At 42.6% G+C, this 18,831-nt stretch overlaps 1 protein-coding gene across 2 annotated transcripts in view; it reads right to left on the bottom strand.

Annotated features, from left to right (window-relative positions):
• EBF1 (EBF transcription factor 1) overlaps positions 1–18,831 on the bottom strand; it is a 462,583-nt gene that overhangs the window by 120,087 nt on the left and 323,665 nt on the right. For both annotated transcript variants that reach the window (XM_073567867.1, XM_073567868.1), the window contains exon 7: positions 6,933–7,014. In XM_073567867.1, coding sequence (XP_073423968.1) covers positions 6,933–7,014 — 82 coding nt within the window. The remainder of the gene's footprint in view (positions 1–6,932; positions 7,015–18,831) is intronic.

Genomic DNA, 18,831 nt, shown 5'->3' with positions numbered 1-18,831 from the left:
CTCTGCCCGCGGAGAACACTCATGGACCTGGCATCCTCTGAGACGTGGCTCATGACTGGAGAATGCCAGCAGGGTGACATGGATCTAATAACAATAGCCATTTACTTGTAATTATACAGGTGCGCCAGCGCCGTGATCGTAATCTAGATTAAAAGCCAGAGCATGCTTCTAATATAGAATAACATTAATCATGGCTTGAAACAGACAGACCACCTTTTCATACTGACAACCTTAGACTAATAAGACTGGCGCTACCCTGAGACCTCATTCTCCCGCCTCTATTCTGCCGAGAGAGTGTAATCGGGTAATGAACAATTAACAGTACATCAGGCATCAAGCCCTGGAGGTAATACAACCACAACATCTCGTTTCGATGGTCCAGGAACCTATAAGTAGGAAAATTCCCTTACGATGACAGTAAACAGTATTACGTCTTCTGAAAATAGGCAAAAATTTTGTCAAAAATTCTTGGATTTGGAATGGATGGTAAAGTAGGTTCCGTCATGGTCAGATTACAACCATGGATGATGGTAAGCATGGAGGTCAAGACTGAAAAGAACATACCAGTTTGGACTGTTGACTCAAGTTGAGTTAAGCCAGGATTTCACATTACCCCCAGGAAACACCTTATGATAAAGGATGGGTTATGACTTGAACTCTAGTTATACAAGTCTACGGTGGCTCAGTAGGGTCCAGGACTTGAATCCAAGGACAACATCTGAATGGAGTTTATATTTTCCCGCCTTGTTTGTTTCCTTTGTATACTACAGTTTCCTTTCCCGCTCTGAGACAAAGAAAAATCTGATTGAGAGCTATGGGCAGTGGAGACAGCCCCAGTGTGGGAAGGGAGTATAAGCTTTACTTGTTTTACTTGGGCGACTTGAACAAACCCTTTACTAAAGATCCCTTCTTTTACTTTTAAGACCCTCGCGAAGAGTTGAGTAAAAATAATTGCACTGCCCTAGTCCAACATCCAGTCCAGTCCTCCATGGCATGCAAACCTCTATGTGAACATATCTTAAGTGTGTGCAGACAGAAACAATAGCTACGCTTAAAGATTGTTTTCAAACTGCAAATATTATCACGTACCCAATGGAAAAGTGACTTTTTAGTTTGGTATTGGGCTCACCACTTTTGTCTCCTGTTCTCCTATGGCAGAACAACCGGTAGAGGAGGAAGGAGGATTTGAAGGTAGTTGGTGGTCATACATGCCCATTCATTGTCAATGGAAGTGATGATTATAGCAGAGTTTAGCACTAGGCTATCTTCGGTAATGCCATAGATTTTGAATAGAATGCATAGACCGGATGATTCTTTTATCTTCTCCTGGCCATGTAGGGGAAGTGGACTGGCCTATGGACCTGTCTGCAGAGGAAGGGTTAATGTACAGTGTGCTGGACATGGACAGCTGTATATGAAGGTGGGAGACAGCTAGACAGAGGAGGAGGATGTTGAAGTACAGGGTGTTTGCCACTTGGGGGAGACCAAGGACAGCAGAAATGAAGGAAGGTGTAGTACTGCGGTTTGGCCACAAGATGGGAGCAAGGAGCAGTGGGAGCAGGGCTTAACATCAGCTTATGGCTAGGAAACCACAAAGTCATGGGGGGCGGAGTTACAGGAGCTCTACAGGGGAATTCCCAGGGAGGGGATATATAAGAGAGAGAAGAGAGTTCCAGAAGGTCAGTCCAGGGAGAGGAGCTCAGGAGTGATGAAGACTGGAGGGAGAGGCAGGACAAGAAGAAGCTCCAGGAAGGACTGGTGAGAGAGATGGTCAGGGGGGTGACCCTGACAGGAGAGCCACAGGACAGAGAGAACCCGGGAGGTACCAGAGACGGACGGACACGGACGGGTGAAGCACTGTGGTGGTAGGCCTAGGGCAGCAACAGTGAAAGAGCAGCGAGGGACGTCATTCAGGAAGACCGAAGAAAGGGAAAGGTACCCGGGCCTGTGTGCGGAGCTCGTTGTGCAGCAGCTGTCTGGTGCTGCGGTCGTCGAGAGGACGGCCAACAAAGAGGACCTGTTGGACGCACTTCAGTCTCTGTTTCAGTCTGTTCACGGCGGTAAGAGGATCACCCCCCAGTAGGCACACCTACCTACAGCCGTGTTAGTGCGGTAGACTGGAATAACCCTTAAAAGGGTTTGTCTGTTTATAAAATTGCGTATTAAGGGAATTATGATTTAATAGACCCTCTGTTAATGATGATAGCAGCTACAAAGAGGTCTAGCATGTCCATAGATTACAGAAATTACAGAGACTGATTTCAATTTGAACTCTGCAATGCTTCTTTTCACCTGCGGGGGCACTGAAGGGAAATCAAACACTTACTGATGCGTTATCTCACACAGAAGAGACCATCGATGAAGGATAACATCTGGAAACAGGGTATTAGTTAAAAAAAAGGGCTATGTATGATGGGGATAACCTTTAATTGCCCCTAATGCTGTATATCTTTATTCTATTCTTATAGAAAGCCCCCATAAATTATCAGTTAAGAACAAATTACACTTTATAGAGGCCGTCTTTAATTGCGCACTGTAGTAATGACACGTGGTAATGGAGTCAATGAGACCCTTCACTTATTTTCCACTCTCTAAACCTTTTACATTTTAGAAAAAACTGCATAGGTTGTGAGACGAAGCCAAATTACGAGCCGCTCGCATGTAAGACAAAGGTGAAATGGATTTTAAATGGACTACCGATGATGTCATGCTCATTTAGACTCCCAGCACCTGCTTTGATCTCCGGCAAATTAAAATATTACATTTTTGTTGTAGTTTGCAATTTAATTAACTGCACTAATTGAATTTTCCTAAGTGGCTGAATATGTAGGGGAACGTCTTCAATGTGTTATGGTGAGGTCCATTAAGAAAGGTGCCCAATCCTTAGAAAAAAATCCAGCATGACGAATATATATATATATATATATATATATATATATATATATATATATATATAATTTTTTTTATAGCCTATGTCATTTTTAGTTATTTTTACTATATGACCTTTTTCTTTGGTCTACTTTTAACCAGATCCTACTTCCCATTGATATGTTCTTATTTTCATGTGATATAAATACAGCTTTTTTACCGAATTTGGTGTTGTTTATTTTTTGCTCCTGTGCCTCTATGTTCCTAAGATATGACCCCCTTTTCCTCATTTTAGCAGGGTTCTGCCACCTTCCCCTAAGGCCACTGCCCTCTGCTGTGCTCCACATCAGGTTTTAGAAGTAGCCCAGCCTGCCTCCATGACATTATTTGCCTGGGTTTATTTAAGGCCCACCAAGTCACGCACATGTGTGTGGTCATAGTGGGCCTTAAATAGGCCTAGGTATAAAAACTCCTAGCCCTGTGTTCTGTTTGTTTGCTGTGTGCCTCTATCATCTCCTGGTCTGCATCTGTCTTGCGACCCTTCATATCTGCTACCTTCATTGCTTCAGACTTTCCTGTATCTTCTCTGCACCTGTCCTCTTGTGCTCTCCAGTGTTCCAACTCTTCACTCAACATATGCCTTCATACCTGTGTAAGAAGATGAGCCGAGACAGAGTCAACGGTTTCCGATGCCCTTCAGGGCCGGAACTATCGGGACTGTCACCACTGTTGCCGGGGGAGGTTTCTTCTGGGAGGGAAGGACCTTCACGCTGGACAGCAGGGGGCGCGGGGAATATAAGGAGGACAGAGCGGGGGAAGGGGTCAGACTTGGCGGGAAAGCGTCAGGAGAAGGTTGACTCCCTCTCCGCTGCTACGGCTGACAACTCCATGCCACTCATCCCTCATAGTGCTGACCCTAAGATTGACTTTGACGCTATTAAGTAGCTGTCTACAAATATCTAACGGGCTGTCACATTGTAGAAGGATCAACTTTATTCTCATTTGCACAAGGAAAGACTAGAAGCAATGGGATGAAACTGAATGGGAGGAGACACAGATTAGATATTAGAAAAAACTTTTTGACAGTTAGAGTGATCAATGAGTGGAACAAGCTGCCACGAGAAGTGGTGAGTTCTCCTTCAATGGAAGACTTCAAACAGAGGCTGGACAGACATCTGACTGGGATGATTTAGCGAATCCTGCTTTGAGCAGGGGGTTGGACCAGATGGCCCAGGAGGTCCCTTCCAACGCTACGATTCTATGATTCTAAGTTATCGTCTGACCCTGTTCTTTTGGACAGCCCTGCCCTGCCTATGGTAGCAGATAAGCTGATTTGCTCCATTCCTAGAGACTACTCCAGAGGACTGCCCGCTGCCACGGTCTGTGAGAGTGCCCATGGCTAGTGTTCGGCGCCATCCCTGAGGAGTTTACACAAAGTACTGTTTCTACGTTCCTGCGCACTCAAGCCATCCTGGACCAGATCCATCAGCACCGTCGGGAGACAGTGCTTCTCATTCCTCCATAATAGAGCCAGAGACTTTGTCCACGATTTGAGACGCTATCGACAGATTTTCCAGCCTTTCCCCTGCAAGAACTGCAAGCGATAAGTTACCTTGTTCTTGCATATCTTTCTCTCGTGTATAGTGTTTGTGCTCAATTTCCATAGTTGTTGTTATTAGTCTTGCCACCCTGCATGGAGTATTCCTTGTTTAACTGCCTGTACAGTAAATTCTGTTAACCCTTCTCTGTCTCCAGCTCTCCACTGCATCCAACGAACTTCCTCTCCTTTACACCTGCTATACTAACGACTGGGGTCCTCACCTGGACCTGAGGCTTAGTGGATCCACCTCACTAAGTCAGCCTAACGATATAGATCTAGACTTTTTATCTAACTGGCCCCGAAGAACTCTCCCATAGAGAAGAGTTGAGGGCCACACCGACTTGATTTTTATATAGGGAAAAAGGGGCCATATCTCAGGAATTAAGAGGCTCAGGAATACAACCCCAGATTCAGAACATTTACACATAAGAAAAATGTGCCGTCCCCGGACCGGCGGCCATCCTCCCGGCATCCATGTTCCCGGAGGTCACCGCAACATGGTGGTAGCCAGCAACGGATGTGCGGGGGCCTCCGGGCTTCGAGGAAATGCCGGCGGAGGCCCCCACGGAGCACAGAGAGCCGCTACCCCTGCACCGGAGCACAGCCAGCTGCTACCACTGCACCACAAAGCCCCCCGGCACCTGCACCAACCACCAGCCATGGTCGCAAGTAAATATATTGCGACCATAAAACGCACCCCCCACTTTCCCCCAAAATTTTTGGGGAACAAAGTGCGTCTTATGGTCCAAAAAATACGGTAGTTAACCCTCTGCATGGCGCTATCTCCCTAACATGATCTGCATGCTACTTTTTGATTGTATTTTCAGTCCTTTCCATCATGATACTATTTCACTATTGAAGTGTTGGTTTTCTGCTGGTTCAATAGGCAGCTGAAACTATTAGATTGGTCTTACAAACTAGGGTGTCATTTTTTCTTTTGACTGGTGGTTTGTGGCCTGCAAATCAATCTCTACCCTCTCCAGCCTGGACTCACGATATGAACTGTCATGTTTATATGATGCATTTATACATTTTGAATATCTTTGAACACTTTGGTTCATTTATTATATTTGACATCTTTTCAGCAACTTTTTTAAGTGCTAGCATGTGAACTATCACCTATGCATCATTTTGTACATGTCATCTGACTGTGGTGTTATATTGGGTATTCTTCTCTTTTTAAATTTGTCTACATGTCTATGTGTTTTTTGTATTGGTTCTAATCAAGCTATGAAATTTTTATATGGCTAGAAGCTTCCGTGATCTTTTTGGATGAGTACCATTAAATGGGTTGTTCCATCAGATTCTTGCCACCGATCTGGATTTTAAGATCCATTGTGGTCAGCTGGAAATGTCCATTACAAGGTGTCTCTTCCAATGAAGGGACTAGTATGAAATATAAGGTCTATACAAGGCCGAAAAAGTAGGAGTGACTCCGTTACTCTGGATAATTGGCTGTGGAGTCGGTAAGCCAAACCTCCGACTCCTCAATTTCCATGACACTGACTCCACCAAAATGGGCTCCCACTCCGACTCCACAGCCCTGTATAATCCTTAGCAGGGAGTCACTCTATGAAGACAGAGCCAGTGTTGCCGTAAACTTATCAGGTTTAGGACAGAGTCCTAAAAATTGGAAAACTTACACATGAGTGGGGCCAGTCACAGGGGTCTGCGAACTGAGAAGTTGCACATATAAACTGCCCATCCTAAACGGGTCACTTTTGATTGCCCGACAACATTGGTTTGTAGCCATCACAAATATTAATGTGTACTTTATAGCAGCATTATTTAGATGTCACCGTTGGCAGTGTTATTAATTAACATATCATTTTTGGAGCAGTTATTTGGTCACTATGTGGTGGTATTTTTTGCTTTGCCATTGTGTGTCACTGCTACATAAGCACTAAGGTATATTATTTAGCAGTATCCGCTGCGGTGGCGAATGTATGGTGGTGTTATGTGGGCACCATAAGGTATGGTGCTTTTTCTTAGGTACTGTTTGGTGTGGTTTGTTTGGACGAATATTATCTAACTTAAAGCTGATCTTGTACTTTGGCGACACCATACGGCAAAACATCATGCATTTCACTACAAAATGTTTTGAAGACTACCTCTATTCTATTAAAGGAGCATTCTCGTCTCCATGACCCTATCCCAATACGTAGTAGGTGTAATAATAATAATAATATTAGCAAATACTTCTAATTAGAAATATAGTATAGTTCTTCTCATTGGATGCACATGGGGTAAGTGATTTAGCTAATCAGAAGAACTATGCTACATTTCTAATTGGATATATGTGCTAATATTATTATCATTACCCCTACTACATATTGGGATAGGATCTTGTAGATGCTAATAACCTTTTAAGTTATTAAATAATGACAAATAGGTAAAAAAAGAATACTGTAATTTTTTTTTTTTTTTTACATTTTCGATTAACTTATTACAAAAATATTTTTACCTGGAATCTGCGCATGTCTCTCGGGTTTCCAGCATTCTTCAGACAATTTTGGTTACACTTTAGAAAGAATTTTAGGAAGAATCTATAAATGGAAAAGAGAGAGAATGATAAGATTTTTTTTCTGAATGTTAGCCATGAATAGTTCTTTTTTTAAAACCTACACATAATACAACCAGATAATTCTTCCTTCCACACTAACATGCACAACTTTGCTCTCTAATAATAACACTTAAGTCATCATCGAATCCCGAATTATTTAGATTGTCTTTGAAGAAAAACAAAAAGTCAGAAATAACCGAGTAAAATGCTTAAAAAAAATGATTTGGAAAATCTTTAAATTCTGAAAACCGATTTTAAAGCTATAAGAATAGTTAAAAGAAAAATAAAAAAAAATAAAAGTGCACAACAAATGGTTTGGCTATGCCATGCTGTGGAGAAATTGTTTTTTTTTTTTTTATTTTTTTCATAAATCAATAGTACATGTATAAACCACAAGCTTTCATATATACTTCTTTCTAATATATCTTATTTGAAAAATGAATTTCTTTTTCCTCCTAGACTGATCTTTCATCCTCAAAATTTTCAGTTTACATTTAAAATGTGTCTTCAGTAAATACAGATTTTACCATTACTGAGATTGGAGATGGCAGTTGGTGCTCATAAAGTTCTATGGAGAACTTGCAGCAGAATGGCTGTATCTCCTTCTAGCTCCTCCCTAGAATGTCTGTGTCTCCTTCTAGCTCCTCCCTAGAATGTCTGTGTATGCCTCTAGCTCCTCCCTAGAATGTCTGTGTCGGCCTCTAGCTCCTCCTTCTCCATAGAATGTTAAAAGCACCAACTGTCATCTCCTATCTTGCCAATGGGAAAATCTTTCTACACTTAAAACAGATTTCACAGATTTTACTCATTAATTAAGTATGAAAGATCAGACCAGGGGGGAAAAGACGCAAATTTCTCTGATAAGATATATTACACAGTTGCTTATTTAAATATCTACTATTGACTTACTTAATTAAAATGAAAAAGACGGTTACTCTTTAATTGAATCTGTCAGCAGGATTTTGCTATGTAATCTGACAGTGGCATGATGTACGGACAGAGACTCTGATTCCAGCAATGTATCAGTTTACTGGATGTTGCAGTTATGATAGAATCACAATTTTTCTGCTACAGCTCCGAATGCTGAGCTGTGTATAACCACGCCCACACCAATGATTGGCCGCTTTCACTTTGTATATTGACAGAAAGTGGCCAATCAGTGCTGGGGGCGTGATTGGACCAGGAGGCACAAGACATCTAGTTCTGTAGTGATAATGTCCTGCTGATAAAACACTGATTTTGTTGAAACAGTAAAACGCAGCCTAGTAAGTGATACATCGATGGAATCGGTGTCTCTGCCTCTATTACCTGGTGACAAATTCCATTTAAAGGCACTTTATTTCACTTGTGATGCCTTGGATTTCCCTTGCGTCAAAATCTATAGATCCCAAAATTGCTTGACTCACTAGTATATAACATTAGTAAGTAGCTTGTTATACCCAGGGATGGAAGTGAATGTATTTTATATTAAAAAGACACAAAATAAATAATAAATCTATAAATATTAATAAACATTTGATTAACCAATGACTCTTGTCGACATAAAGTGGATTACAGCAGATTAGGTGTCTTACAGGACTGGTGACAATTACAGGGTAGTGACAAGACAAGTAGCCATGGCTGCCAAGAGCTAAAGAACATGAGAAAGGTTGGCATCCTCCTCGCCAAAGAAATCAGTAAGCATGGAGGTTATCGTCCTCTCCGGCCTGGCGGCATTGCTGTCAGCGCTCTCTCATTCACAGCCCAACACATAAAGTGCACTGACACCAGATACTCAATTTATCCACAGGGTGAGGTGAGGATCGCTGGCAGAAAGCTGCGCCCTCGTCCCCCTCCTGCGGCCCTAGCTTGGCTGTCAGCAGAATGTCTCCATCACATGGAGAAGTCTCGAGCCGCCATAACGAAGCATTACAGCAGCGCGTTCTTTAAGCGATGACGATTGTTTTTTCTCTTTTGTATTCGATTCTATATTAGATCCGTTTTATTTGCATATTAACCCCTTCATCACTGGGCGATTTCCCATTTTTGTGCTTTCATACTCTATTTTTTTCCTCATTTGTTATTTTCTCTTTTGTTATTTTTCTACCCGCATCGCCATATGAGGGTTTGTTTTGTTTCGTTTTTTTTCCTGGGATGAGTCGTAGTTTCGAATGACCGTTTAATTTCCTGTATAATGTACTGAAAAAAATTTGAAATAGGGTGAAATGGTGAAAAAAAATTACAATTTCACGATTGTTTTCGGGGTTTCGTTCTTACAACATTTCTTGTGCAGTAAAAATTTCCCGGTACTATCATTTCTCAGATCAGTTTGATTACAGCACTGCAATACGTATGTGTCACTTGCTGAGCCCATTGCTGTAAATTCAATACAATCAGGGTTTTATCAGCAGGAGATTATCACTGCAGGACTAGGTGTCTCCTGCCTACTAGTCCAGCTAATCTGTGTAACCCCACCTCCATCACTGATTGGCTGTTTGCTTTCAGTGTACACAGGAAGCTGACAATCAGTGGTGTGGGCGGGGTTATACACAGATCAGCATTCAAATCGCTTGAACACTATGTTCTAGTCCCCACGGCTGCATGTTTCGCGGCTGTTCGACAGCTGCCACACATGGAGGGAATTTCCTGTGTTGTCGAACAGCCCGGAGACATGCAGCCGCGGGGACACGAGCATATTATTCGAGAGTGCCGAAGACAATCTGTTAGCACCCGAGCATGCTCGGAGAACACCTTACGATCGCTCATCTCTAGCCCCTAGAAATGTACGGAAACATATTTGATTTTGATCCGTGGGTCAGATCAAAATTGGTAATGAAAGTCCACGAGCCCGTGTAAAAATCGGACCTCACTCAGATGACATCCGATTTTCAGGGACTCTCAGAATGGAGAAGGTGAAGACATTTTTATTTTTATTTCTCTAAGTACGAAAAACTCGGCTGACACTCGGTCCGAACTTTGACCAAACTCCGATCAGAGACTGATCACAATAATTGGTCCATTTTTCTAAAATCATACGGCTGACAAATGCTTAAACCGTAGTCCTTGTGCAACGTTATGTGACGGTTAGAGACCCTCTAATAATGCGTTTCCCATGTTAACCCACCATGGTTTATAAAAAGACCGTACTGACGTCGCTCCCCCCGTTGTCTCCCCTCAGTGCTCCATATCAATGTGTATTTGCGTCTCTGCTCTTCATGCCGAGTGAGGGGTCATCGCCTCGCGAGAAATGTGACGGGCCCACTACTTTATTATCACATTAGCACAGGGAAGAAGCCACATAATTAACAGAACTTATCTTCATTTACTTGCCGAAAGCTGTAATATTCAATCATGCGCTACTGCCTAATTGCTTTGTCTGCCTTTAACCGTTTTTTTCGCAACACGAGATACGAGACCGCGGTAGCGTTGCGCTCCAATGGCAGATCCTTGCAAGACTTGTCAGCAAGTTTTTGCTATATAATGTGAGAGCAACATAATATAGGGCAAGAAATCCTGATTCCAGCGATGTGTCACTTACTGGGCTGCTTGGTGCAGTTTTCATAGAATCCCTGTTTTGTCTGATGAAGGTGTAGCAGAGCTAATACTTATGGGCTGTGTATAACCCCGCCCACATCCCTGATTGGCAGCTTCCTGTGTACATTGTTAGCAAGCATCCAGTCAGTGGTGGAGGGCGGGGTTACACAAATGAGCTGGACTGTTGTACACATGAGACCTAGTCCTGCTGATAAAACACTGATTGTATTGAAACACCAACTCAAAGCCTAATAAGTGACACATCGCTGAAATCAGGCTTTCTTGCTCCATATTATGCTGCTATCAGATTAAATAGCAAAACACTGCTGAAAGATTCCCTTTTGTGCATTTATTCTTCAGGATTAACCCCTACTTATATTTATGTCATATTTTTTACCTCTTTAATCCAAAATTAAAGAAATAAAATCATAGATCAAAGTGGAGCTTCTTGTGCCGACCATGGAGTCCATTTGGCCCTGACTATTTTCTGTACATAGATACAGGGCTCCTACTTAGAGAGGCTGGGGGAGGTAGAGAAAATGGCGGCCTGGGGGGAAGGGAGGGGATTGGCTTGGGAGCGTGTCATTCAGAAACACTTTCACATGTAATCTCACCGTTAAATTATTCATATCCCTATAAATTGTTGGGCTTGTGGCTCTGGCTACTGTTTTATCCTCTATTATTTAGTAGAACAAATCAACTCAACGGTTGAGTTATCACCAATTATTATCACTCCCCCCAAAAAAATTACTGGCTGTATTTTCCAGACAGACCACTTACAATCACATATTAATATTAGATTATGTCTCTTGGCAGAGCAATAACTCTAAGGGATCGTAAAATCCATTCACATCAGTGCCAACTGGTATCGGCATAAAATGGCAAAAGGCTTCTAGGGGTATAATTATTATTAGTCACTGACTGGTTGACAAATTACAGAAACAGCGCCACCCCTAGCTTTAGGTTGCGTCTGGTACTGCAGTTCAGCTCCATTAAAGTGAACCATGCCTTGTACAGTACATCCTGAGTACGGGTATGGCCATGATTTTCTAAAAATGGGCATTCGCCTTAATGGAACTCACTACGTACCTTCGTACATTAGGATAGTAAACTGATATAACAAGGAGTATATACCTCTTAATTTTAAGTGGGGTTAAAGGGAGTTGTCCACTTTCAGGAAAGTGGGTTCAAAAATGTTGGAAAATACCTAAAATAACAAACTCAGCATATTCTCACCATCCCTGGGTCCAGCGCCAGTTGCCCAACGCTGCAGTGGTCCTGTGGTTTGGCTGCAGAGGTGATGTCCCCGCTCTAGCTAATCACTGCTTTGCTGCTGCGCTCAGTGCACAAGCCGCTGAAGTCAGTGATTGGCAGCAGCGGTGACATGACCACCGTAGCCGATACACTGAGACAAGAGCAGCAGTAGGAAGGCGGCGCTGAACCGATCCTTATTTTATCAAATGTGTTACATAGTAACATAGTAAGGCCGAAAAAAGACATTAGTCCATCCAGTTCAGCCTATAAAGCTCTGTCAGAATAAATCCCCAGATCTACGTCCTTCTAAAGAACCTAACAATAACTGTAAGATACAATATTACGCTCCAGGAAGACATCCAGGGCTCTCTTCAACCCTTCGACTGAGTTCGCCATCACCACCTCCTCAGGCAGGGAATTCCAGATTCTCACTGCCCTAACAGTAAAGAATCCTCTTCTATGTTGGTGGAAAAACCTTTTCTCCTCCAGACACAGAGAATGCCCCCTTGTGACCGTCACCTTCCTTGGTATAAACAGATCCTCGGAGAGATATTTGTATTGTCCCCTTATATACTTCTACATGGTAATTAGATCGCCCCTCAGTCGTCTTTTTTCTAAACTAAATAATCCTAATTTTGCTAATCTCTCTGGGTATTGTAGTTCCCCCATCCCCTTTATTAATTTTGTTGCCCTCCTTTGTACCCGCTCTAGTTCTATTATATCCTTCCTGAGCACCGGTGCCCAAAACTGTACACAGTACTCCATGTGCGGTCTAACCAGAGATTTGTACAGAGGCAGTATAATGCTCTCATCATGTGTATCCAGACCTCTTTTAATGCACCCCATGATCCTGTTTGCCTTGGCAGCCGCTGCCTGGCACTGGCTGCTCCAGGTAAGTTTATCATTAACTAGGATCCCCAAGTCCTTCTCCATGTCTGATTTACCCAGTGGTTTACCGTTCAGTGTGTAATGGTGATATTCCTTCTTCCCATGTGTATAACCTTACATCTATCATTGTTAAACTGCATCTGCCACCTTTCGGCCCAGGTTAACAACTCATCCAGATCCATCTGTAGCACAATACTATCTTCTCTTGTATTGACTGCTTTACATAGTTTTGTATCATCTGCAAATATCAATATTTTACTGTGCAAACCTTCTACCAGATCGTTAATAAATATGTTGGAGAGAATAGGTCCCAACACCGACCCCTGCGGTCCCCACTGGTCACAGCGACCCAGTTAGAGAATATACCATTTATAACCACCCTCTGCTTTCTATCACTAAGCCAGTTACTTACCCATTTACACCCATTTTCCCCCAGACCCAGCATTCTCATTTTGTGTACCAACCTCTTGTGTGGCACGGTATCAAACGCTTTGGAAAAATCAAGATCTACCACATCCAATGACTCACCTTGGTCCAGTCTATAACTTACCTCTTCATAAAAGCTGATTAGATTGGTGTGACAGGAGCGACTCCTCATAAACCCATGCTGATATGGCGTTAAACAGTTATTCTCATTGAGATAATCCAGAATAACATCCCTCAGAAACCCTTCAAATATTTTGCCAACAATAGAGGTTAGACTTACTGGCCTATAATTTCCAGGTTCAGTTTTAGAGCCCTTTTAACAAATGTGTTGAGCTCATTATTTCTTTTTCTTGATATATAACTATTAGAATTTTTCCTCCTGAATTTCTCAGTCCTGTCTTTCACCCCCCACAATTTTTAGTTTACAGAAAAAAAATATGTCAGCGGTTGTCCTTCCCTCAGCTGTCACCTGCATAGGATTCTGATAAAAAGTATTTGATTTCCCTGCAGCTCCCCCGCAGTAGAAATGAAGAATTACAAGGGCCTGGTCCTCCAATGTGAGATATGCTCTTTGTTGCCATTGGGTGATAGTAAAGGGTCCTAATTTGGGTCCCTCTCTTTAGTAACTAATGCTTTTTCTTCCTTTTTTTTTTAGGAGCACCTTTAATAAAGAAGATTTCAGTGCTGTGATAAAGTCTTACAATCTGATAGACTATTCAGCAAATTGGGATATTAATTCATGCTACTAGAAGCCCATATACGGGTATATATATGTATATATATTTATATATGTATATATACTGTATATACAGTATATGTAAAATCTAAACTAAATATATATATATATACACATAAAAAAATAAAAACAAACATATATAATATATATTTATATATAAATAGCTGAAGAGCCCGGCGCTGCCCGAGCATAGTAACTAACTGTGGTTAGTTATAACAAATTATAATTATCCTCCATCCCATAGTCCCGTGCCCATAAACCCATCACACATCCTCCATCCCATAGTCCCATGCCCATATACCCATCATACATATCCTCCATCCCATAGTCCCGTGCCCATATACCCATCACACATCCTTCAACTCATAGTCCCATTGCCATATACCCATCATACATATCCTCCATCCCATAGTCCCGTGCCCATATACCCATCATACATATCCGCCATCCCATAGTTCCGTGCCCATATACCCATCATACATATCCTCCATCCCATAGTCCCGTGCCCATATACCCATCATACATATCCGCCATCCCATAGTTCCGTGCCCATATACCCGTGATACATATCCTCCATCCCATAGTCGAGTGCCCATATACCCATCACACATCTTCTATCCCATAGTCCCGTGCCCATATACCCATCATACATATCCTCCATCCCATAGTCCCGTGCCCATATACCCATCACACATCCTCCATCTCATAGTCCCATGCCCATATACCCATCATACATATCCGCCATACCATAGTTCCGTGCCCATATACCCGTGATACATATCCTCCATCCCATAGTCCAGTGCCCATATACCCATCACACATCCTCTATCCCATAGTCCCGTGCCCATATACCCATCATACATATTCTCCATCCCATAGTCCAGTGCCCATATACCCATCACACATCTTCTATCCCATAGTCCCGTGCCCATATACCCATCATACATATCCTCCATCCCATAGTCCCGTGCCCATATACCCATCATACAGCCTCCATCTCATAGTTCCGTGCCCATATACCCATCATACATATCCTCCATCCCATAGTCCCGTGCCCATATACCCATCATACATATCCGCCATCCCATAGTTCCGTGCCCATATACCCATCATACATATCCTCCATCCCATAGTCCCGTGCCCATATACCCATCATACATATCCGCCATCCCATAGTTCCGTGCCCATATACCCGTGATACATATCCTCCATCCCATAGTCGAGTGCCCATATACCCATCACACATCTTCTATCCCATAGTCCCGTGCCCATATACCCATCATACATATCCTCCATCCCATAGTCCCGTGCCCATATACCCATCACACATCCTCCATCTCATAGTCCCATGCCCATATACCCATCATACATATCCGCCATACCATAGTTCCGTGCCCATATACCCGTGATACATATCCTCCATCCCATAGTCCAGTGCCCATATACCCATCACACATCCTCTATCCCATAGTCCCGTGCCCATATACCCATCATACATATTCTCCATCCCATAGTCCAGTGCCCATATACCCATCACACATCTTCTATCCCATAGTCCCGTGCCCATATACCCATCATACATATTCTCCATCCCATAGTCCCGTGCCCATACACCCATCACACATCCTCCATCTCATAGTCAACCATTATGACATCATAATGAGCGGCAGGGCTTGCAGCCTATGATGACATCAGCGTCGCCATGGCAACCATTGTGACATCATAATGAGGGGCGGGGCTTGACGCACACACTTTTTCCCCATTATGTAGACAGGGGCAAAATTGTTTGGTGAATTGGAATGCGCGGGGTTAAAATTTCGCCTCACAACACAGCCTAGGACGCTCTCCAGACGTGTGACTGTGCCAAATTTTGTGGCTGTAGCTGCGACGGTGCGGATGCCAATCCCGGACACACACACACACACACACATACACACTTTGAGCTTTATATATATAAATATATATAAATCTAAATTAAATATATATATATACACATAAAAATAAACATATATAATATATATTTATATATAAATATATGTGTATATAAATATATATATATATATATATATAAAACGCAAAAAGAAGCGATAAACATAGCATTATAACACCTCTCGAAAAATGTGACACCTCTGAAATAAATAATCTCACCCTTCCACCGTAGCTACAAGTATAATGAATTCCAGTGTGAGAAATATATGGACTGAATCCACTGGTGCTAATATAAATGTTTGCAATAAATCAAAATGAGCAATAATCCAGTCTTCCCAATGAGAGTGTCTCATTCCCAGCTCGGAGTGTCAGACTTCGTCTGACTCTCTGTCTCCTTCTTGTATTAATGGTTACTTGGCAGCCATGTCACATTCTCCTGCCGCTGGGAGGCTGACAGAGCCGATCAGGTGCTGTCCAAACATTTATTAAAACATTTGAAATGATGAATCTATCCAATTACTGCTATTAATGCGGCTAATGCTGAGTAACGAGGGGAGAGACGGCGGCATGCGTTCCCCGTCATTCATTAACCTGCACTTGTCAACAGCTTGCAGCCCCAAACCTAATCACCCGCGCCGGCCCCGCTCGCGCACGCCTCACTTTTAATAAGTTGCTATACCGCCAATAAATTAATGGGATCTCATCTTCAGGGTGCCGGGTGGAGAGGAAACGCTGGGGAGACACTAGGATGTCTACAAGTCGTGCGACTAAAATTAAATCGGGGTCCCACACCGCATTAATCCCCTTTTTACAATCTATGTCCTATTTACTTTCATGCCTACTTCATATAGATCAGATCTTACCCCACACGGGACAACTATTTGTCCGATTACACCAAGGTTGTACTGAATACTATAATGATAGGGGTGCAAATGTCATAGTGTCGGCCTAAGGCCACGTTCACACTGTCAGTATTTGGTCAGTATTATACATCAGTATTTATAAGCCAAACCCACGAGTGGAACAATCATAGGAAAAGTATAATAGAAACACGTCACCACTTCTGTATTATCACCCACACCTGGTGTAAAATACTGAGGAAAATACTGAAAGTGTGAACGTGGCCTAAAAGTCTCTTTGCATAGGGACATGAGAAGATGTAAGATAATGGGGCCTGTTACAGATTTTTCTCTGGGGTCCATGTCACACCTACGCTGAATACATTCCTAAAACCATACACTTTATTATTAATATTTTACATTCTTATTTCACTAAGTTGCAATTATCGCGCATGCGCATCTTTCTTTATTCACTTCTACATGGGAAAGCTTGAGCGGAATGTGCTGCTTGCCAATTTTTGGAACTCCCATACATATGATTGGAGACAGCTGACCACCTATACATTGTCGGTAACATTTAGAACTCCCATAAGAGTGAATGAAGAGAGCTGCGCATGTGCGGTCAGCTCTCCATTCCCAGCCGCACAGTACACAGTCCCTTTCTCGAGTTCTATCCTACATTTATGGGAAATATTATGGAATACCCTTTTAACGGTGCCTCTCTGCTACATATTTAGGTATGACAAATGTAAAATGGTATTTTACTATCTATCTGGTTTGATGGTTACGCATGACTGCCTTCCTCAATACACTTACGCATGCGCAGCGCATCCTTCTTGCTTTACTTTTTAAGGGAAAAAACTGGTGCGCAAGCATGCTACTTGGCAATTTTTCGGAACCCCCGTAGCTGCGCATGCGCGACCACCTCTACGTTATCACAGTTCTCAGTAACTTTTAGAATTTCCATTCAAATTAATGGCGAGAGCTGAGCGTGAGCGGTAAGCTTTCGATTCCCACCGATGCAGCACATGGCCCCTTAATTGAATAGTGGCCGACACATTGCATATTCTGTTAAAAAGGCTTTTAAGGGTGCCCTTCTGACACACAGGAAGGTATCAGTATTATAAACGACAGATGGTACAGTTGTGGCCAAAAGTATTGACACCCCTGCAATTTTGTCAGATAATACTCAGTTTCTTCCTGAAAATGATTGCAAACACAAATTCTTTGGTATTATTATCTTCATTTAATTTGTATTAAATGAAAAAACACAAAAGAGAATGAAGCAAAACATTGATCATTTGACACAAAACTCCAAAAATGGGCCAGACAAAAGTATTGGCACCCTCAGCCTAATACTTGGTTGCACAAGCGTGCCTTCTCCAAACTGCCATTTTTAGATCTCTCCACAGGTGTTCTATGGGATTCAGGTCTGGACTCATTGCTGGCCACCTTAGAAGTCTCCAGTGCTTTCTCTCAAACCATTTTCTAGTGCTTTTTGAAGTGTGTTTTGGGTCATTATCCTGCTGGAAGACCCATGACCTCTGAGGGAGACCCAGCTTCTCACACTGGGCCCTACATTATGCTGCAAAATTTGCTGGTAGTCTTCAGACTTCATAATGCCATGCACACGGTCAAGCAGTCCAGTGCCAGAGGCAGCAAAGCAAACCAAAAACATCAGAGAACCTCTGCCATGTTTGACTGTAGGGACTGTGTTTTTTTCTTTTAATGCCTCTTTTTTTCTCCTGTAAACTCTATGCTGATGCCTTTGCCCAAAAAGCTCTACTTTTGTCTCATCTGACCAGAGAACATTCTTCCAAAACGTTTTAGGCTTTTTCAGGTAAGTTTTGGCAAACTCCAGCCTGGCTTTTTTATGTCTCGGGGTAAGAAGTGGGGTCTTCCTGGGTCTCCTACCATACAGTCCCTTTTCATTCAGACGCCGACGGATAGTACGGGTTGACACTGTTGTATCCTCGGACTGCAGGGCAGCTTGGACTTGTTTGGATGTTAGTCGAGGTTCTTTATCCAACATCCGCACAATCTTGCGTTGAAATCTCTTGTCAATTTTTCTTTTCCGTCCACATCTAGGGAGGTTAGCCACAGTGCCATGGGCTTTAAACTTCTTGATGACACTGCGCACGGAAGACACAGGAACATTCAGGTCTTTGGAGATGGACTTGTAGCCTTGAGATTGCTCATGCTTCCTCACAATTTG

This window comes from Dendrobates tinctorius, unplaced genomic scaffold (assembly GCF_039654945.1).
Source record: "Dendrobates tinctorius isolate UK_male_01 unplaced genomic scaffold, ASM3965494v1 ptg000020l, whole genome shotgun sequence".
Taxonomy (NCBI): Eukaryota; Metazoa; Chordata; class Amphibia; order Anura; family Dendrobatidae; genus Dendrobates; species Dendrobates tinctorius.
Note: the sequence above shows the minus strand (reverse complement) of the source record. Positions and strands in the feature narration are given on the sequence as shown.